Source organism: Mesocricetus auratus, unplaced genomic scaffold (assembly GCF_017639785.1).
Source record: "Mesocricetus auratus isolate SY011 unplaced genomic scaffold, BCM_Maur_2.0 Super-Scaffold_100009, whole genome shotgun sequence".
In the NCBI taxonomy this organism is placed as follows: Eukaryota; Metazoa; Chordata; class Mammalia; order Rodentia; family Cricetidae; genus Mesocricetus; species Mesocricetus auratus.
In genome coordinates this window covers 28772461-28794346 of record NW_024429193.1, presented here as the reverse complement: position 1 = coordinate 28794346, position 21886 = coordinate 28772461, and the positions used below count along the sequence as shown (strand labels likewise).

At 43.3% G+C, this 21886-nt stretch overlaps 1 protein-coding gene across 4 annotated transcripts in view; it reads left to right on the top strand.

The window, feature by feature from the left end:
• Nucleotides 1–21886, top strand: part of Elovl6 (ELOVL fatty acid elongase 6) — a 109172-nt gene that overhangs the window by 65473 nt on the left and 21813 nt on the right. For 2 of the 4 annotated variants that reach the window (XM_040751798.1, XM_005082833.4), the window contains exon 3: nucleotides 10181–10312. In XM_040751798.1, coding sequence (XP_040607732.1) covers nucleotides 10181–10312 — 132 coding nt within the window. The remainder of the gene's footprint in view (nucleotides 1–10180; nucleotides 10313–21886) is intronic. The other 2 variants (XM_040751799.1, XM_040751800.1) reach the window with 1 other exon arrangement.

The window sequence follows — 21886 nt, the reverse complement described above, 5'->3', positions numbered from 1 at the left end:
CATTGAGGAAATGGATCCATCCGCCCCTCCCACACCCACCCTGCACCGTCGTTACAGCTCAATGGGACCGCGATGGATCCAAAAACTCAGTGCTCGTGCTTGCCCGACAACCACTTTACCTACTGAGGTATCGTCCCCAGCCTCCCAAACACCCCATAATACATCCTGCCACTAAGTGATGAAGGAACTCTGGCTGTCAGTACACATGGCAAAACTCCCTTGGAAAGTACTGGTTGACATCAAGCATGCAGAGCCCAGTGATGGCAAACTTCTAAGCTAGGACACTCACTACTTTTCAGGTTTTCTTGTTTGTTTTCTCCCTATGAAAAATCTTGTCTTATAAAAAAGGGCTTAACGACCAAAACAATACAGAGAAACCCTGTCTCGTAAAACCAAAAAAAAAAAAAACTCAACGAAACATAGTTTCTCAGAGGAAAAGTGGATTCCAGTATCTTAAAACCAGAAACTGGAGCTGGTGAGATGACTCATCGAGTAAAGGACCTTGCTGAGCAACGGGCCCCCTGGGAGTGACCTGTGGAACGCATGTAAAGGTGGAAGGGGAGAACTGACTTCCCAAAATTGTCCCCTGATGCTGTTGTGACACACTGCATGTGTGGGGGCCAGCTGAGGTCAGACACGTCCTGGCAATGTGTACTCCTAAAGGGGATGCCTACCCCTGGGAATGTGAGCGTTCCGGTTCTCAAGGGAATGGATACTTACATTTCGTTGTGCTTAAGCAAGCATTTTCCCCCTTGCTTCTGAGACTGCCTGATGAAAATGGTGCCATCAGAACTGTGGTTTTGAAAATCTTTTCTTTGAAGCTACGCCACAGAATGCCAGCTGAACCTCACTCACTTCCCAAACCTCACCTGACTTGAAGAGGAGATTAACCGGCTGTCTGTCTCACAAGTTAACAGTAAACAGAAACTTAAGGATAAACAGAGTCTTTTCTTTCATTGTCCAAAGAAATGGAGACTACTCTTTCTATGCTTATTTTCTGAGTGATCTTGACATTTTTCCCCTTTAGGAATTTTACCCCCAAGAGACCTTTGTGTCTTTTTTCCCCCCTTGACTTTGAAGTTATAAATAAAGGAGGAGGGACACTAAAAGTCTTTGTGGAAAATGCTGTGAATAGATATAAAGATAAAAGCCATCCAAACTATGAAGATTAAAGGCTCTTGAACCGGCTGGGACACTGTCTGGCAGGTCTCGCTCTGGTATCCTCGTAGAAGCTGATGACCAGCGTGTGTAGGACAGCCACTGATAGATCTCATTTAACTATTTGTATCCTCCTCGGAGAGTCTGCCTCCAACCCTGCAGAAATAGAGAGGAGCAAAAGCCCCGAGGAGCTACAAACGGGGTGAATGCTTCATCCTCCCACTTATAAGGCCTTGAACTTGCTTATCACAACAAGCACCTCGTTTCTCTGTAATCCCAGCACTTAAAGATGGAGTGATTCCACTCTTTAAGGAACGCTTGTGTCATAGGAGCTTTATCAGATTGTTTCGTGGTGAACCTGAGCTCATCACTCCCATGCTGACTGCACAGAAACAAGGGGCAGAGTGCTGGGAACGCAGCTCCCTCCTGGGTTGAGATCGGCTCTTGTGCAGTTATCTTGTGAAGATCAAGCTAATGGGAAGATGAAAGCAATAGCAGTAATAACTGGAGCTCTGCTGCAAGAACCTGGGCTCTTGCGTGGGTTGAGAGAGGGTATGTCTTGGCAGTGGCATCTGTTGCTGCCTAACTTCACCTCTTCTCTTCTGTCTGCAGATGCCTTTTCAAATGTAGCTTCAGGTGACCTTCAGGGCCGGGAAGTATTGCAGCCCTCCAGCAGCTTGTACCGTTGTTCCCTGGTAGTGAGGCTGGTGATGTAGTCTCAGAGAATGAAGGGGGAAACGTAGAAATGTGAGGTCTGTGTTGGCTGTGTGGTCACTTTGTTTTTTGTTTTTGCTTTTTTGAGACACAGTTTCTCTGTGTAGCTCTGGCTGTCCTGGAACTCGCTCTGTAGACCAGAGTGGCCTTGAACTCAGAGATTCACTTGCCTCTGCCTCCTGAGTGCTGGGGCTAAGGGTGTACGCTGCCACTACCTGGCTTTGATGACATTTTCAGTTTTAGATGGAACTGCTGGGTAAGGTCTTGCCAGATTTACTCTGCTTAGAATCTAGTAGAAGCAATGGAGGCAGAGCTCATCTGAGCATAGGCTATACTATCCCAGCAGTGAACATATTTGTGGATCTGGGTCCTCTTTTCACAACATGCCTTGCAGTTTTCTGATTTCTCTTGATATCATTCTTGGGTTTTGCTTGTCCAGACTTTCTTGGTCTCAGCACCATTGAGACTTTGTGTTAGGTCATGTTTTGAAGTGGATGGCTGGATCTGCATCCTCCTGGGTGTCTGCATACTAGGAGCTAGGTACCAACCCCCCATCCTCCCCCCAAAATGCAACGAATACTATCATATACATACTTAGGGACAAAAAGTATCACCTGCTAGTGTCCCCAATGTTTGTGGGGAAGTAGGCCGAGCTCTGGTGTCTTTGGTAAACTGCTAAAAAGAGACCCTCAACCGTCTGTGTGTGTCAGTCCTTCCTGCTGTGGTCGCTTTACTGTACGTAGCGACAGAGACTTTGCAGTTGTGCTTAGGTTAAGGGATCTGAGACGGTAAGATTATTTCAGAATAAGTAAAGCCAATTAACCCTCGGGGGTCCTTGAGATTGGAGGAGCTTTCTAGGCTGTGGTCCTGGATAATCTCATAGGCCTGTGATCATTGCAAAATACCCTAGAGAGGGGGCAGGAGAACAAGGTCAGAAAGGTTGACATGGCCACACCAGCAGGCCCTGGGGACAGTATGTTTGGAAGGAGCGATATGAGTATCTGAATAAAAAAATTGCTGTTATGTTCAAGAGAAATCAAATCCATAGCCCTTCCCTGAGTAATGGGAGGTAATCCCTGTGGAAAACACTGTGTAAATAGTTTCTCAGTTTAATATCTTAGGTTGTGCTTTTCCCCATCACTGCCACATTTATTTGGTTTTGTTGAGACAGGGTTTCTCTGTATTGTTTTGGAGGCTGTCCTGGATCTCTGCTCTGTAGACCAGGCTGGCCTTGAACTCACAGAGATCCACCTGCCTCTGCCTCCTGAGTGCTGGGATTAAAGGTGTGCGCCACCAATGCCCGGCTTCACAGCCACATTTTACTTAAGCTTCAACTTCTCACCATGTGATAATTTTTATTGCTGTGAAGCTACTGCTTGCCCCTCTGCCCTAGAAAGAGCATTCTGTGTATTTTCTCATCCCTTCCCTTCTGGACTGTGATAGCAAGGAAAAAGTTAGTGATGGGTGTATGCAGTTATCCGGTGGCTACGGTGAAGACACATTCTCCTGCCTTAACTTTATTTCCTAGCTTGTTTTCGACTGTCTGTAGGATAGTAAGATAAGGAAACCCTATATAAGTACAAGGTGACAGTAACGACAACTGACAGGCATCTTTTAATCTTGGCCCTTGAAGATAGAGAAGTATTCAACAGACATGGACTTGTTTATTCCTGTTTATCTAGCTGTTTGTGGGACCTACCGTTTGTCTCTGTTTTGATTTAAAGCTAGGAAAATTCTGCCCAAATTCAAATCTTGTAAATCAGGTTTGGTTTCTTTTTTAAATCTTGTAAAACTGGATTTCACAGTTTTGGTTCCATTGTCCATAATCATATCCTTTTAACATACTCACTTCCAACTGTTATCTCTAGCTCTTAGATGAATCTAGTTTTTAAAATTTCTTTACGTGTATGTTTGTATGCCCATATGCATTTGTGTGCCCCAATAATGTGCAGCAGCCCATGGATGCCAGTCAGAGCCACTGGAACTGGAGTTAACGGGTAGCTATAAGGTCTTCTGGAAGAGTAATAAGGTCTCTTAACTTCTGAGCCATTTCTCTGGCCCCAAATCTGTTGTGTCTTTATCCTGATGGCTTCCTCATCTTAAAACAAAAGGAAGTAAAGTTTTGTATCTTACTTAAAAATAGTATCTGGAAGTTTGTTGCTAATTCATAGAAGAAAGATGAGTGGTTCCTGATTTGGGGTCTTCATGTGGTTTTTTTGGGGGGGAGGGAGTGCACAAGTGTGTGCAAATTCTTGTGTATGATGCCTGTGGGACTCAGGTCAACTTTGGGCATCATTGTTCACCTTGTTTTTTGAGTCATGGTCTCTTCTCTGGCCTGGAACTCACCAAGTTGGCTAGACTGGCTGCCAGAGAGCTCCAGGGGCAGGCTGCACCACCATAACTGGCTTTGTACGTGGATGCTGGCGCTCTGACCTCATGCTTAGACACTTTTCGGTGGGGGTTGTTCTGTTTTGAGAGCATTCTCAAATGCCCTGTAATCCTGTTTTCAGTTGTAACAAGGCACCCCTTTTTTTTTTTAAAGGCCATATATATGAAACATTGTTCACTGGTGTAGACAGCCTCATGCCAGATTTGGAGAGCTGGGTGGTAATGGGAAGGTGTATGGAAGGTGGTGGCGTTCAGTTAGATTCACCAATTGTAATGATACTTTGGCCTACTTCAAGATAGAAAAACGGAATTACACATCATGGTTTTCTCACCTTTAAAAAATACACAAGGAAAACCTGTGATCTCTAAATTAGCACCTGGGAGGGAAGTTTCAAGGAAGAAGAGGTGTTTGGACCCAAAGTCCCTCAGAAATCACACGTTATCTTGGGTCAAAACCTAACAGATGAGATACTTTCCCTTTTCTGTAGAAGCTTTGCCTTCCCATTTCAGATCCTCCGTTAATCGTCGATTGATTTCTATTATTCACGGACTTATTTTCAGTATTTTGAGGAATGTGCTTAGTTTCTGCATGTTAAAACACTTAGCAAAACTAGTAATGAAATTCTGATGGTTTTTGTAGGGGAAAATGTTAGTTTGAAGTCAAAATTATGACAGATCTCAGTCCTTTATCAAGAAATTTTTTTTTATCCCGGGGTCAAATTGGCAACAACATAGACATCCAAAGTAGTATGTCATTTAGTCTCTGGAACCCCAACTTCTCCAAACCTACTTTCCAGATTGTATCAAAGCTGAGTTGACATGGGAAATAGATCTTGGATTCCCTCGAAGTGTAAACTCAGTTTTATTTAGTTTTCTTTTTTCTTTCTCTAAGGGACAGGTTCCTAGCAGTCCTGGAATTCACTATATAGACCAGGATGACTTTGAACTCAGAGATCCTCCTGTCTCTTCCCTCATCGCTGGATTAAATGCACACCCAGCCAGCATAGACCCTTTTTATGTACTAAGTAATATCACCGGAACTGGGAGGTACACAGAGCTCTTTTTTCTTCCCTCTGGCAGGTTGTGGGGTTTTTTGGGGTTTTTTTTTTGTACCTTGGGTACCCTTGGCAGCCATAAACAGGGTCATTCAGACACGACATGAAATATTGAGGAAGGAACTCAGGCTGTCTTTGCAAAGGTGCTCATTAGGAGTTATCCTGTGTTGAAATACCACCCACGTGAAAGTTCTTTCATTGGAAAATTGACTTGCTTGACTCTTGGAGGAGGGCCCAATCGCTGTCAGATTTCCCTGTGAACACTACGGCACTGCAAGCTAAGTACTGGCTTCAAAGGCATCCCACAAGTTTAAAATATGCATTTGAATTTAGATAAGGTATTCAGTTATCCCAGTGAGAATAAAAACCCACCTTGAGGAATGATTAGGGATAAAGAGTATTACAGAGAAATCCAAATCTCTTAAGTACATAAATTAGCTGTTTTTTATTAGTTATAAACTAATTTCCATTATTACTCACTTTCATTATGTAAGGAACGAAAAGATTATGTTTGTTTCAAAAAAGTACAAGCACCGCAGAACAACACATGTGTGTGTGTGCGTGCGTGCGCGCGCGCGCGCGCTCGTGCGTTGTATGCACAGATGAATGTGCCATGTCCCCATTGCAGGGGCTAGAGGAGGTGTTGTGTGCCAGTTTCCACCTTAATTTTTTTGTTGTTTGGGTTGTCGTCGTTGGTTTTTTGCTTTGCTTTGAACCGGGTTTTCTCACCGAACCTGAAACTCACAGTGAGTTTCCCAGTAGACTGGCTAGCAGGGAGCTCTTGGGATCCACCTGGCTCAGCCCAGCAAGGAGGGTGTGACAGGCACACGTGGCCATGTGAACTCAGGTCCTCTCTTGTTGAGCTGTCTTCTTAGGGCCCACTTTACTATTTCTTTTGACCTATCTCCTACATGGTTCAGTACCTGGTAATGAGCTGCAGTTTCCCCACCCTGAAAGGACTTGTTAGGTACCCGAGAGGACGACTTGTGCTGTGTGATGTACATTGAGATGTATTATGCAAGATAACTCCATGCTCCCTAGGGATTACTAATTAACCGACAATAAAACTTTGTAGTAGCTGCATTATCCCCATCCCTGGATGCCTACAGCAAGATGGAGAATTATTGGATTACTGTTGAAACAGCAGGGCACTCACTAATCCATCCTAAACGGTAACCTGACTCTAATTGAACCTTTACCAGAGAGGTAGTGGTAGGAAAGCCAGTTCTCAGTCACTGAAGTTGCCCAGTTTGTCAAGCCTTGTAAGCCTGGAAGAGTAATTATAACTTTTGAAACAGGAGTTCATGCTTCGGTAGATGAGTGTTGAGGGGGTCTGAAACTTACTTTTTACTCCATAGTTTCATACACGTGTGTAAGGGACTTTGAATCACTCACATCCATTCCACCCCCGTTGTCTTCCTCCTGCCCCCGCTTCCCTGAGCAGTCCACCGTCTACTTCCGTGTTCTACCTCTTTCTCTCCTTCATTCTTCTGTTTCTCCCTTTCACTGAGACATCCAGTTTCGTCCATGTTCCCTGCAAGTGCCGAAACTTAATTCCTTATGGAAGAACCTGTTTAACTCTAAACTCACCCAAAGCAGGGTTTGGGTTTCGCCACAGTACAAGATTGTGACCATGCGTGACCATTTGATGCTCTCTAATCATGCTTAAGCAGATGTCATTCTCATCACTGACAGTCTGGGACCCCCAGAGCCCATAACTTCATTCCTGCCCCCCAACCTTCTTGGTATGAGGCACGAACATTGTGGCTGGTCTTGACCAGTGTACACAGTGACCACGAGCCACTAATGTCGTCAGCCTCTTTATTCCCTCTCCTGTAGGTTGAGGGACTTAACCTCTCCCTGAACTCTGCCTCTACTAGATGTTAAGGCTGTTGGTGTGCGCCACCATGCCTTGAGTTATGGAAGATGTTCTTTTTCTTTTAAGAAACAAATGTAAAGGAGAAAATTGACCTGGAAAGGACATGGCCTAGAACTAATTCGCATTCAAGAAATGTGGAAATTATAGCAAAAACCAAAAGAACACAGAGGGAGTTTTATTCTTCCTGGGTTCTTGAGGCACATTTTCCCTGGTGGCTAGGATGATATGACTGTATAAAGTCATCATTTAACTTAGTTGGCACATGATTACAAGTAATGCAGTTCATGTATCCAAAACCAGGACCTAAATTATGTTACTTGACTAAGAAATAGTGAGTGGTAAGACATGGGAGCAGATGGCTCAGTGGTTAAGAAAGAACACTTGCTCTTGCCGAGGGACCTCTGGGACTCTAGTTCCAGGGGATCCAGTGCCCTCTTCTGGCCTCCTCAGACATCAGACACGCACATGGCTCACATACATGTATGAAGGCCAACACTCCTACACATAAAATGGAAAGAAATCATTTTAAATATGAGAAGTCCTCTTCAGGAACATTTTTATTCTCAGAGAAACAAGGGGAGGGGTGAGTGAAAGTTTCACAGACCTGGGACATTCAACAGTTGGAGCATGATGGTGTGGGGTGGATAGGTGCCTTGGGCTTTTTCACAGTTAAACTCCATTCTGCTTAGTTACACAGAGGTCACCAAAGGGACCCTGACTTGCTTAGGTGACAGTACATCAAGGACCTACCTCCCTTCCTCCTGTACATTTACTGAGGAGAAGCCTAAGGGCTGCTTAACCTCTAAGCCCATTCATTTCTTTTTCTCTAAAATGGAAGTGATAACTTCAGTTGCAAGGTGAGGTGATTAGGGATTAAGTAATAATGCTTATAATTAAGAAAAGCAAAGCAACAACAACAAATGCACTGTTTAATGCTGCCATTGCTTGCAGTAGCAGCAGGTTTTTATTTCTTTTTTCTTTCTTTTTTTTTTTAAAGTAAGCCATTGCTCATGCATGGGCTTTGTATGTGGGTTTTATATGTCTTAACTTCATGTTTGTATAGAAAGAGTGGATCTCATTCTATATGTTCTAACACCATTACCTGGGCGGTTAGTTGAGCAAAAATACACGTGTGTATGAATTTATGGACAATGGTAGTTCTCAAAAGATTGCCTGGTTGTGTTTTTTCCATTAAAAATTTTTTTTTGCTTTGTTTCTGAGCAAAAAACATTTGTTGTAGGAGGGATTTGTGGTGCAGTCTACTTCTGAGTAGTTTGGTTTTCAGTTGTTTTAACTATAACACTGGGGAAATACACTTTCTTTCAATGTCCCCTAGCTGCCCATTCATTCAGTGTTTACTGAGGACTTCCAGTGTCATTTCCCTGCTTGAAAGCAGGAGACAATTATTCAGCATGTATTCACTAAGAGCCTACTTCGTGCCAGGATTATGTGTCCCTACAAGCACTTGCCATGGTGGCAGGGTTGTATTTGAACTAATTTACATGGTGTTTACTTATGGGTTGAATCCTGGGATTATAGCTTTACCTGGTTGGGACTCAACCAAGTAGGTCACTGCATGCATGCAAGTAGCAGTGTTTCTTGGACAAACAGTAATATGCCAACAGTCAGGGAAGTAATAGAGAAGCATTTTGCCCTCTAAATTCTCCAACGTGTTTTGATTTTTCACACCGTCGATTTATTCTTTCATTCCTCAGCCGTTTCTTTGTTGGTCCTATGGCATGGGGGGGTACCCATGTTAAGAGATAGGTTTCCATCTTATGCTTAAGTTTTTAAAGAATTTCTGTATGGGGAGTTGTCTCCATATTCTAAAGAGGACTTTTACAAAGCTTATGTGCTCCGTACCCCCTCCTTATCTCTTTCTTCCTCTTTCTCTGTGTGCTTTGGCAGCATTAAACTGTTTACAGTAACAAATCAGCAGCTGGTGGGACTTGGAGGTCCTATATTTGCTATTGCTAACAGTCTCCACCCTTCTGTGACTGAGACCACAGTCACTCCAATAGTGACTACCTTCCCATATTGTCCTAATAGAGGTTTCAGATACTTACACACATAGTTTCCACCCTTCTAAAAATATCTGTTATGGAATATTTTAAAATGAGAAATGTTTTTTGGTGTTTTTCAGTGTATTAAGAGGTTTCTGTGTCGTTTGCCACTCTCCCATCATACCTTTTGTCTTTCTGATCTTCTTTTCATTCTTGTTTACTTTTGTTTCCCAGGGTATTTTAAAACAAATCCAGAACACACTATTTCATTCATAAATACATCTCAATGTGTATCCACAATAGATAAATAGCTTTAAAATTCTACCTACAACTGCTTTTTTCTTTTTACACTACTTTGTTCAAATAAGAACAAACTTATTTGAAATATGTTTCCAAGGGGAGGAAAAAAAAACAACCTCTTTTTTTCTTTTACACACTTGTATGTGACTGCTGTGTTTCTCAAGATGGTTTTAATCTTCTTAGCCCCCAGGTCTTCAGTCTGCAGTCAGTACAACTCACTGGAAAGGTGTTCAGTTGTCTTGCAGATGGTTCTACCAGAGTATATCAGAGACACATTTAAATTCAGTTTGTGTGTATATATGTATCTGACGATTTAACTTAAAAAAAAAAGGCTAATCGTAATATTGAAAGTTAATGCTAGCGTTCTACCAAAACCACAATTCTATTTTAAATTCATTTTCCTGGAAAGAATAAAGTTAATCCCTCTAGTGAAAAGGCCATTTTTGTACCTTGGTGCTAGGTTGAAATTTTTGATCCTAGGCCTAAAAAGAACATCTCTATACACAGAATGGTGTTTACTGTGTCATGTTGGCGGCCATAGGATGAATTTGCCAACAGAACATGTCTCCAAGTGGACTAAATTTCATCAAAGTGGGGCATCTTCGCAAGAAACTAATCTTGAGTCGTGAAAGGTGCTTCAGGAGTCCTGTCTCACAAGGCTTTGTCCATTTATTTCTTCCTAGGAAGAAGTCCTTCCTGTTCTCTGCGCTGTACGCTGCCTTCATATTTGGTGGTCGGCATCTGATGAACAAGCGAGCGAAGTTTGACCTGCGGAAGCCGCTAGTGCTCTGGTCGCTGACTCTGGCCGTCTTCAGGTATGTTGTGTTCATTTCCTTAATTTACCCATTTCAGCCAGGCTGTCAGCAGAAAACAATCCTTGCATCTTACCGTATGTCTGATGCTTGGATTTTTTTTGTAATTCACTAGGAACATAAAACTATGTATAAGAAATTAAGAAATGTTTTGTTTCAGTCATGTTGGACCTGATGTACTCAATCTTCTATTGGGTGGGGTCTTGGGCTTTCTCTTTGCCTGTCCAAGGTGGTCATTCAGTAATACCAGTCCTCTGTAGTACTAGACACCATACACCAATCATGTTATTCTTGTTGCATAAAATGTAACTGGAAGGCGAAATGCACACAAGTTGTTAAGCCCATTGCAGGTCTGTTCTGGGTGTCCTGGTTGTGCTGTTATTATTAGTCCTTACTCCAAAGATGACCTGGAGACATAATAAGCCCAAGCACTGGGCCTGAGTCTGTGTCAGCATCACTAGACCAGAGAGCGTTGTTGCTCTGCAGCCCCCAAAGCAGTCTCCGCTTTCATTCCCTGCCCACTTGGGCATGAGTTTCTACAATCAGCTCTAACTGTGTGCCTGGCAGTGATGCCCAGAGCCTCCAGGGATGTCAGTCAACCTGCAGACAGACATGTTGCTTTGGAAGCTCTAAGTTTTTAGCATTTGGTGGTGTAGGTCATCACAGGGCTGTTCAGCACACAACTGGAGATAAGCAAGTGCCGGAATTCACCCGCAGCAACAACAAAGTCACTTGCTCTGTTTGTGATTTGCTTTTCACAGCCAGGCAGGTTTGTGTGACTGGGTTTAGGAGATGAGCTGATGGAGAGACACTAGAGGGGCCGCAAGACAAAATACACCATTGTCTTATGACTACCCGTTTGTATTTTTTTTTGAACGATACGCTAACATTTCTAGCACTAAGGAGAGAGATGATAGTCTCATTAAAGACCTCATTCGTCACCCACAAAGAGGATTTTCCCATTGGGCTCCATTCCATTGGCTGCCTGCATGGTGAAACCCCGATTGTTCATTGCTACAGGATCTACTTTTTTTGTTCACTAGATTTAGGGAAGCTGGGGATTTGAAGAGCTTATGCTTCGGTCTGTGGCTGAAGACTTCTAGTCCCTTCCTGCCAGGCTGTGAATTTTTTAGAAAAGAAGTTTCTCCCTCCTTTGTGCTTATACTTCTGGTTGATTGGGAGTGTCCGACCTAAAGAATTTTGCTATGAGGGGTGGGGGTGGCTATCTCTGTATTTTAAAGAGGACATTTACAAAAATCAGTTTTTAAATATTCCTCCCAAACCTTTCTCCTTTGCACCCAGGACCCTGCTGTATACATACCCAGCTCTCTCTACATCTAACTTTCCCCTTAGCCCCAAATAATTTGGAAATAGTACAGGCTGAAGCAGTTTTGTGAGAGGTGAAAGACCAGGGCTCTTTTGAAAGAAATGAACACAGTGCCCTTTCTCACCTAAGTTTATGGTAGTGTTTTTCTTTGTTAAATCTTCACATTTTGCTAGGCAGTAGTAGTGAACACCTTTAATCCCAGCACCAGGAGACAGAGGCAGGAGGATCTATGTGAGTTCGAGGTCAATATGGTCTACATGTCAAGTTCCAGGACAGCCAGGGCTGTTACACAGAGATATAATGTCTTTTAAAAAATCTTAATTTTTCTGGTTGACTTATAATTTCCTTTTTATACTTTGTTTATAGAAACCTGGACCAAAATAAGGTTTGTGTATTTTCATTAAACCTCCAGATTTCCGTGCCTTCTCTCCTCCTTCTTCTCTACCCTAAATGAGGAAACCCTAGCCTTCATTTTGTAGACTTTATCCCATAGAATTTCCCCTAGTCTGGATTTCGTTTGATTTTGCTCTTTTAAATCCTGTGAGTCTTATAAGTTGGTAGTTGTAGCTCAAAGGGTAATTATTCATGTTTAATATTTCACAAAACTATAAGAATATTACGTTCGGCCGGGCGGTGGTGGCGCACACCTTTAATCCCAGCACTTGGGAAGCAGAGGCAGGCGGATCTCTGAGTTCGAGGCCAGGCTGGACCGACAGCCTCCAAACCAATAAAGAGAAACCCTGTTTCGTAAAACCAAAAAAGAAAAAAAAAAATATTACCTTCACAGTGTCTTAGGGTTTCTATTGCTGTGAAGAGACACCAAGACCATGGCAACTCTTTTTTTTTTTCTTTAAGATTTATTTATTACATATACAATGTACAATGTTCTGTCTGCCTGTAGGCCAAAAGAGGGCACCAGATCTCATTACAGATGATTTTGAGCCATCATGTGGTTGCTGGGAGTTGAATTCAGGACCTTTGGAATAGCAGCCAGTGCTCTTAACCACTGAGCCATCTCTCCTGCCCGCCATGGCAACTCCAATAAAGGAAAGCATTTAATTGGGACTGGCTTACAGTTCAGGGGTTTAGTCTCTCATCATCATGGCAGGAAGCATGGCAGCAAACACACAGGCAGACATGGTGCTGGAGAGGTAGCTGAGAGTTCTGTATTCAAATTGGCAGGCAGCAGAAAGACAGAGTGAGCCATTGGATCAGGTTTGAGCACCTGAAACCTCTAAGCCCAAACCCCCAGTGAAAGGTCACACCTCCTAATAGTGCCACTTCCTCTGGGTCTTTGGGGCCATTTCCATTTAAACCACCACAAGCAATAATCCAAATTTCCCCCCATGTCATGTGGTATGGATATAATAACAAAGCAAGATATCTTGAGGTGTGTTTAAATAAGTATTGTTCAATGTAACGTGTACTTTTCCCACCAGCCGCTTGGGTCCCGCTGCTGTCTCAGCCCTCAAATAACACGTGAGACTTATTAATTATGAAGCTGTTGGCTGTTTGCTTGGTTTCTTATCGGCTAGCTCTGACTTAATTATTAACCCATAACTGTTAATCTGACTGTTTCCACGTGGTCTTCTCTTAACAGAGAAAGGGTCTGGCCCTCTTACTCCTGGTGTCCTACATCATGACTCACTGTGCCTCTGTTTCCCAGAATTCTCCTTCACTCCTAGTCCTACCTATCTTGCTTCCCTATTGGCCAATAGTGCTTTTTTTTTTTTTAATATACACAGAAGGATTTCCCCCATTAGTTCAATAATGTAGTTGCAAAGTTTCTTCATACAATAATATCTGTATATCATTCATTAATAAATTTAAATATTTGTAAAAGTGTTTGAAGAGATACTAGAAGAAAGTTACATCTTGGGGAAGGCAAAGGAGACATACTTTAATTATTAAATACCTACTAGTTATAAGGGGGAAAAGGAAATTTTCAGTAATGAGAGCCTGGTTTTAGTGGACCTGGTGATTTAGAATTTGAAACTTTTTATCTTCTGTGATGCATATCTCTTATTCAGAAGAGAGCAGATATGTTTGTCCTCTTTTGAAGGTTGAATGTACAATTCGCCTTTTCCTCACACTCCGTTCCTGAAGCATCAGTATAGATGGGGATGAACAGCCCAGGGGCCACACGACCTGACACACGTGGGTTGTCTCAGAGTGGAATCACAGACTGATATCTTACCTCTACACCAAGATAAATACAACATATCTAGTTTCATAAATAGCAAAACAAGTGATAAGGTATAAAAGCCCAGTGCACCTTAGGAGCCCAACCTCCCTCCCCCCCCGCCATTGCTAGCTAATCCCTATTTATGTAGCTCTCTCAGTTCATCTGGCTTTCTGCCTGCAGGAAGGACACCTGCTAGCCTTTTCATAACTGAAGGTGACAACACTTGTCTGAAGAATAACTCGCCTTGTTTTCTCTGAGCACAAGTAGGTGTTTAATATTCTTTTTCTAAAATTAGTCCAGGAAACGAAGGAAGTGGTTTTTACTAACAACTGTTTTCCGTCTCTTTATAACAGGCTAAGGCATAGCAAATCTAAAAACAAAAAAGAGTTTTGAGTATTTCCAAGAGAGTAGTTATTAGATTAAGTAAGTAAATTCACAGTGTTCTTGTGGTGGGATATGTTATTTTATTTTGTTCGTTGGTCTGTTTTTTTAAAGAGCCTTAGAATGAGAGAGATTTCCCAGCTGCTACAGGAGGGGTTTTCTGAAGAGAAGTCAGGAAGACGGGACCTGCTCTGCAGGTGGTGTGTGGACGCTGGTCAGCGCGGACAGGTTACTGTCTTGTGATGGGCACTGACCTGCAGGATACTCTCCTGTGAGACCCTGATGCACACAAACTCACTGTGTCTTCACAGAGAGCAGCCTCTACTTAGAGTGTCTGTCTGTCTGTCTGTCTGTCTGTCTGTCTCTCTCTCTCGTTACAGACTCTCTCTCGTTACAGACTCTCTCTCGTTACAGGCTCACAACCTTTGCTGCACCATCACTGGGAACACTAGCCAGTAGCTGTAGTTGTGTTATTATTAATAGTATCTGGTAGCTTTTTACAGTAGTCTCTGTGCATGGCACATAGAAAGCCTTTACCCACAGGTATTTACTCTGAAAGTTTTGATTGGCATTATACTTGAGATTCTTTTGTCACAAGAGTTTGGACAGGGCGTGACTTCCATAACACTATGAGACAGCGTATGCCTCTCAAGGTGCTTTACATCTTACCAAGATGTTATGTGAGTCACTGGCACCTTAGGTCTTCTCAAACTAGGCCGAAGAATAGCATGCATTTTCTAAAGGAGATTACATGGTATGGATTTAAAACCGCATAATTGTTAGTGATTGTTTTGAATTAAGATTAAGCAAGGGATTATGATGCCTATAAATTTCCCGGTTTAGCTCATAAATCCGTAAAGGATCTTGTTTGCCATGGTTTGGGATGATTCTGTTTTTTTTTTGTTGTTGTTGTTTGTTTTGTTTTTGTTTTTTAGCTGCATCTATTTTTTATACAGTACTCTGTCTGCAGGCCAGAAGAGGGCACCTGGTCTCATTATGGATGGTTGTGAGCCACCGTGTGGTTTCTGGGAATTGAGCTTGGGCCCTCTGGAAGAACAGTCAGTTCTGAGCCGTCCTCCAGCCTGTTTGACAGGGTTTTGCATTGTGTGTGTATAGAATTTGAATTTCTTTAGAAGCCTATAGCACCAAAGGAGTGAGTTTTTGTAGAATAATTCTGTAATCTGAAATGTACCAGATGAGATGGGCATCCTTTACTAATCTGAAACTGCTGCAGTTACCTATTGGCAGAAGAACACATCAAATGAATAACACGGGTGGATGCTATGTACTCCTATTTGAGTAGGAGACCATAAGTGGGATCCTTGGTGTAGAACAATTGCTGGTCCATGCTATGGTTCTCCTGTTACACCACTAAAAACCCTTGTGCTGAACGCACTAACTTTCCTGTGTGAGATGATATTTGCAATCCACTGGTGCGGCTGCTCTTAACAGCTCTGTCACGAATGCTTTCAACTTGTTCTCTACCTTTCCAAAAAGTCGGTGCTTGACTGGGGTGATGCTGTGGCATTTGATAGGTCCCTGGATCTCACTTGACGTGGCTCTGACTTAGGAAGCATGAGTCTTTTTTCCCTTGCAACTAGCAATTCTTTTTGCCAGTGCTACCATTGGGTGAATTTGCTTAGTTAATGATGATTTCTCCGGGAATTCATTGCCTACCATTGGGTGAATTTGCTTAGTTAATGTTGATTTCTCCGGGAATTCATTGCCTACCATTGGGTGAATTTGCTTAGTTAATGTTGATTTCTCCGGGAATTCATTGCCTACCATTGGGTGAATTTGCTTAGTTAATGTTGATTTCTCCTGGGAATTCATTGCCTACCATTGGGTGAATTTGCTTAGTTAATGATGATTTCTCCTGGGAATTCATTGCCTACCATTTGTTGAAGAAAATTCACCAGTGAAAATTGGGGCAGGTTGCCTGTTCCCTTCTTATTAAGTTGTTCTGCTTGCCTGAGGCTGTGATATCCAAACAAGCCCCACTGAATTCATGCGTTGTTTCAGATAGTTTTCCGAGTCCTAAGACTTAGCATCAGATGTATGCAATTAAAATGATTGATTTTTCTTTTGAGAATATTTCGCTGCCCGCACAATGCAAGTTCCTAATATTGTAAAGTAGTGGATTTCTCTTAGCCCTTCTTTGCATTTGTAGCGATAACGTGTGCAGAGAAGTTTCTCCTCTGTCCCACCCCCATCTTGGAGATTTGAAAGCACTTCAGCAGCACAACAGAGGGTGTGTTCTATGACTGAAGTAGGCAGGAGAGGTTGTTCATTGATGCCACAGGTGTTTTTTGGTTTTTTTGTTTGTTTGTTTGTTTGGTTTGGTTTTTGGTTTTTCAAGACAGTTTCTCTGTGGCTTTGGAAGCTGTCCTGGAATTAGCTCTTGTAGAGCAGTCTGGTCTCAAATTCACAGAGTCCTCCTGCCTCTGCCTCCCGAGTGCTGGGATTAAAGGCATGCGCCACTACCACTGCCCGGCTTGATGCCACAGTTTTGTTTTAACATAGGTGTGGAGTAGAAATTGCCTGTTCATACTAATGGAACCAATACTGATTTGAGGACATTAGAGTCATAAGATATTCCAAGTTACCGTACATAAGATGTGGTTCTCTGAAAGCATCTAGCTTCAAACCAATCCTTACAGTAGCTTGTTTAAATAAAGCATTTAGAACAGTGTGATAAAACATAAGAGAGACAGGCTAAGAGGGTGTATCTAACGGGCCAGCACTTTCCCAGGCATGGACAGGTCTCGAGATGCCGCTGAGGTTTTGTTTCCTGCCACCTCAACACATTTTTTTCTGAAACCAGACTCATTTTTCATCACACCCGTGTGTGTGTGTGTGTGTGTGTGAGAGAGAGGGAGAGAGAGAGAGAGAGAGAGAGAGAGAGAGAGAGAGAGAGAGAGAGAGAGAGAGAGAGATTTGTTGTTCTTGACGGCATATCTAACTCCTTAAGTTTGAGGTTGTGCAAAGTCGAGGGCAAAGGCGTATTCTCATGACTGCATCTCAGCTTAGATTGCCCTTGTGTGCTTCCTGCTCTCTGCCTGCCTTGCTGGCCTTTGCTCTGCCTGCCCTCGTACTGCGTTTAACATTGCTCCCTTCACATTCATAGACGGAAGATAACAGTCTGGGTTCTATAGTCAGCTCAGAGTCAGGGATGTCAGCTTTCTTCAGGGTTCCCAGATGAGCGTGATGCCCAACAACATCTGGCTTTTGTGTATAACTGGGTGGGTGGCACATCTTGTGGTTAGTATGTATGCAGTATCCTTATGGGTAGAATGTGAAGCTGGCACAGACGACATCCTTAAAGAATTAAAGGTGGAGCTGTGTGTGATGTCGGGTTCACATCTGTAATCTCCTTACTCTTAGAGGCAAAAGGTAGGAAGGTGGTTGAACTTGTCAAAAGTTACTATTATTATTATTATTATTTTATTTTTTTGAGACAGGGTTTCACTGTGTAGCTCTGGCTGTGCTGGAACTCACTCTGTAGACCAGGCTGGCCTTGAACTCACAGAGATCTGCCTGCCTCTCCTTCATGAGTGCTGGGATTAAAGGTGTGTGCCGCTGTCACCACCACCTGGCCAAAAATTATTTTCTAAAAATACTGTGAGAATTGTTTCTCAAGATAATTGTTTTTCAAAAACATTTCAAAAATCATTTCTTCCTTCATCCCGCCCACCGCAAGTTGGAAACCTTTCTTTGTCATGCACACCCATAGCTGTGAGCATGCCTGTCCCTCCAACACCTGGCCACACAGGCAGGGGAATGGAGAGTTCTAGGTCAGGTTGGGCAACACAGGAGGGCCCTGTCTCAAAATAATCATAAAAGTGAATATGACTATGGTTTACGGCTAAGTAACTGTATGAGAACAGTGAGTGTCCTTGCGGTGGCATTAGTGACAGGTGACCAGTAAGGAACCCATTCAGATTTTTTTTTTGCAGGATGGGGGAGTGTTGTCAGCAGCTGGCTTGGGAATATTCTAGTCCTCTATGGTTTCCTGTTTTGGATCAAGTCCAAAAGTGAAAATAATTACTTTGGCACTGCCAGGTTTTCAGGCTATTTGGACGACTCTAATCTTTTGCTGGAGGGCTAGGGGAGAGTGTGGACCTGATTCAAGCTATACACATAGGGTGAGCACAATTTCTGTAGCATTTCTGCAAGAGCCTTTCCCCCCAGCTAGGTCTATCTGCTGCGGTGATTGGGAAGCGCAGTGCAGTTCAGGCTGCTCAGAGCCCACCCAACCCAAAAGCACAGGAGACAGAGGGAGCGCCGGCCACAACGGCAGCGCAGGAACTGAGAGAGGAATGGCCCTCCAGACCCATGGGAAGTGTTGGCTCTTCCAAAATTTGTATTACCCTATTTAAAGTGAGCAGCTTTCCTCTGTCAAAAACAGAAATTACAGGCTTCCCTCAGTCTCTTAACAGCCAAATATGTGTCAAGTTCTTCATCCACACCGGCCTACGAACGATATGCTAGGTTTGCAACCTTTGGTTATGGGAAACAAGTTCCTTCAGTGTACAAGAACAGTTAAGTATTGCCAAACAGCTCTAGATTCATTTTCCCTTAGGAATAGAGCCAAACAGAGATGGTCAGAACACGTTGATCTATATCCATGTAACTTTGTGTCTCAAAGCGTAGTTTTAAACACAGCAAATCTGTACTAACAGTGATTTTCCATGTCAAAGGGGTTCTTTATTTGAAAGTGTGGCCCTGATCACTGTGGGTCACCTTCCGTGATTGTTACACTGGGTAGGAGTGATAGCACGCTACTGTAGCATAGTGCCAGGGTTTGCGACGTGGGGATTGCAAGTTTGAGGATGGCCTGGGTTAAACATCAGGTCAGGCTGGCAGTGTGGCTCAGTTCCACAGAGCACTTCTGTGGCCCACCAAGGCCACCCCCAGCACTGTTACCACCCAGATCACACAGAAGATTCAGGACTTGCCTAATCAACAGAACTGCTAAAGTGACAATGAATGACACAAGCTTTGGAACTTAATGTGCGGGAACACATTTCATCAAATTTTATGCACGAGTCACAGCATATTACTGTCTATAGGAATATGTCCGAACACTGTGGTGGAATGGAAAGAAATGTTCTCGTGGATGTGACACAGACAGCATGGTCTGTCTTAAAAGTGACGTTTGCTCTGTCCCCGATTTTTCATGATTGAAGGGCCAGAGTTTTAAAGAGGACTGTTGAGCTGGGATGTAGCTCACCTGTAGAGAACTGTGGAAAGGGAGTAAGTGAGAAAGACAAGAGCGTTTCTCAAGGCCTGACATGGGGGTCGGTAACTAAAGCATCCGAATGGTAATTAAAAATCATGTTTTCAGCCGGGCGGTGGTAGCGCACGCCTTTAATCCCAGCACTCCGGAGGCAGAGGCAGGCGGATCTCTGTGAGTTCCAGGCCAGGCTGGACCGACAGCCTCCAAAACAATACAGAGAAACCCTGTCTCGTAAAAAACCGAAAAAAAATCATGTTTTCTGGGTGTCCCCCCCCCTTCAAGTTGTTGCCTTGAAGCCTCTGATGGCAGAGCCTAAAAAATGTGCATTTATTATAATCGCCATGGTTTACAATAAGTCACAATTCCATGTCATTTTAGGAACTAACATAACCCACTCCTCACCCCAGACACCACCTTTCAACAGACAGACATGTGGAGTCACGAAGCCCCATGTGGCCTGCTGCTCTAGAGAAATCTGACCGGAGCTCTGGCCCACTTGGCGTGCTTGTCGGTATTTATATTATAAGCTTCCTAACCATGGGCTGACCTCTCCACAGGCTTTCCCCAACTCTGTGGATTATTAACCGGACTCTTTCACCTGAGATAACAGCGCTGCTCTAGTAAACTTTCTCTCAGGGAGTGGCTTTCTCAGTCGGCTTCCCAGTTGGCCAAACGCCATCTTGGCAAAGCCAGGGACAGGGCAGGCAGACAACCTGGAGCATGTCTGCTCCCTCTGGTGACTTCCTGAGAGGGAAATATCTCTGAGTCTGGCTCCTCCCGCTCTCCAGAAAGAAAGGAAGGGAGGAAGCAAGGAAGGAAAGTAGGTTGGTTGTGTGTGGTCTGACAAATCTGGGTCCCTGCTTCATATCAGTCTGTTTTCACTGGTAGTTCATCTCACCTCAAACTCGCTGCTCTGAAGAGCTTTATTTTTTAAAAAATGCTTTTTGTCAACTAACAGTTGCTCCCTATAATTAACCAGTAGAAAATAAGTTAATAATTAATTTAGTTCCTCTTTATCTAAAGACCTTTGACATTGTCCACACGCTTGCTTGGGCCAGTCAGCTCTGGTCCTTTCTTTGTGCCCACATCACACCTTGAAAGCTGCTGAAAAGCATCACAGATGATGTCCTTCTTTCATGTCTCGTTCCATTCCAGCCCCCAGCATCCCTTTGGGAGTGAGAGGGCTACCCGATTCTAAATGGTGTCTTTAGTTACCCTGTTATGTAGTACCAAGAATAAATGTTCTTTATTAAAAACCCATTATGGTGGATGGGCGGTGGTGGCGCAGGCCTTTAATCCCAGCACTCAGGAGGCAGAGGCAGGCGGATCTCTGAGTTCGAAACCAGCCTGGTCTTCAGAGAGAGTTCCTGGACAGCCTTCAAAACAATACAGAGAAACGCAAAACAAAACAAAAAAACAACCCATAATGGTGTATGGTAGTAATGTGGAGTTATTACATCCCATGTTGCTGCCTTTCTTCATGCGACAGCCTAAAGTATAACTCATAGCATATCCGTGTCCTGCTTAAAGCTGGCCAGTGCCTCTACAGTGTTATTGAGTAAATGATTTTTTTGTTTGTTTTATTTGAGACGGGGTTTCTCTGTGAGACTTTGGAACCTCTCCTGGCATTCACTTTGTAGAAGAGGCTGGCCACCACCACTCAGCGAGTAAATGATTTTTACTGTGTCTTACAAAATCCACAATAGTTCTACAAGCTATGACCATACCCATCTAAGAAGCCCTATTTCCTTCCCGCCCCAGCCTTCCTGGCCTCGGGCGTGCATGTCCGGTTGTTGTGATCCTTGTCTGCCTGGTGTTCATACCAAGGCTGTGACGAGACAGGCTCCTGCTCGGGAATCTGTTATCAGCTCACCTGCCACCTCTTTGGTTTCCCATCTCAGTAGATAGCCTTGCCCCCGCTCACCAATCATTTCACCGTCATTACTGAGATACTTACCTGCTACATGAAGTTACTTCTCTGTGTGTGCTAGATGACCCAGGAGAATATAGACTAGGTAAAACAGATTTCCTGTCTTTCTTGGTTTTCTTAATCCGGGAATACTAAAGAGAACCTGGCATATAAATAACTGTAGAGTAAGTTTTCCTAAGAATCAACTAAGATCGAAACACTCTAATTAAGCCAGTTTTATAGGTGATTATCTGCACTCTTTAGTGTTGTTTGGGTAGGGCACTAATTCTTTTGTGGCCGTTCATTTACGATCCGCTAGTTATGGTATTTACGCATTTCATTTATGGTATTTGCCTGAATTAATGTTGGGATTTTTGTTGTTGTTAAAGGGCTTCTGGGTAATGGCTAAGTGAGATTGTAGAGACAGCTTCACCCTTCGCCATTCTCACCTCAGGACACCCACAGCTACGTTTCTCTTCGTCAGCACCCGCCTTGAATTCTTTACTTTTGCCCATAAACTGACCGGATTTGTAGAT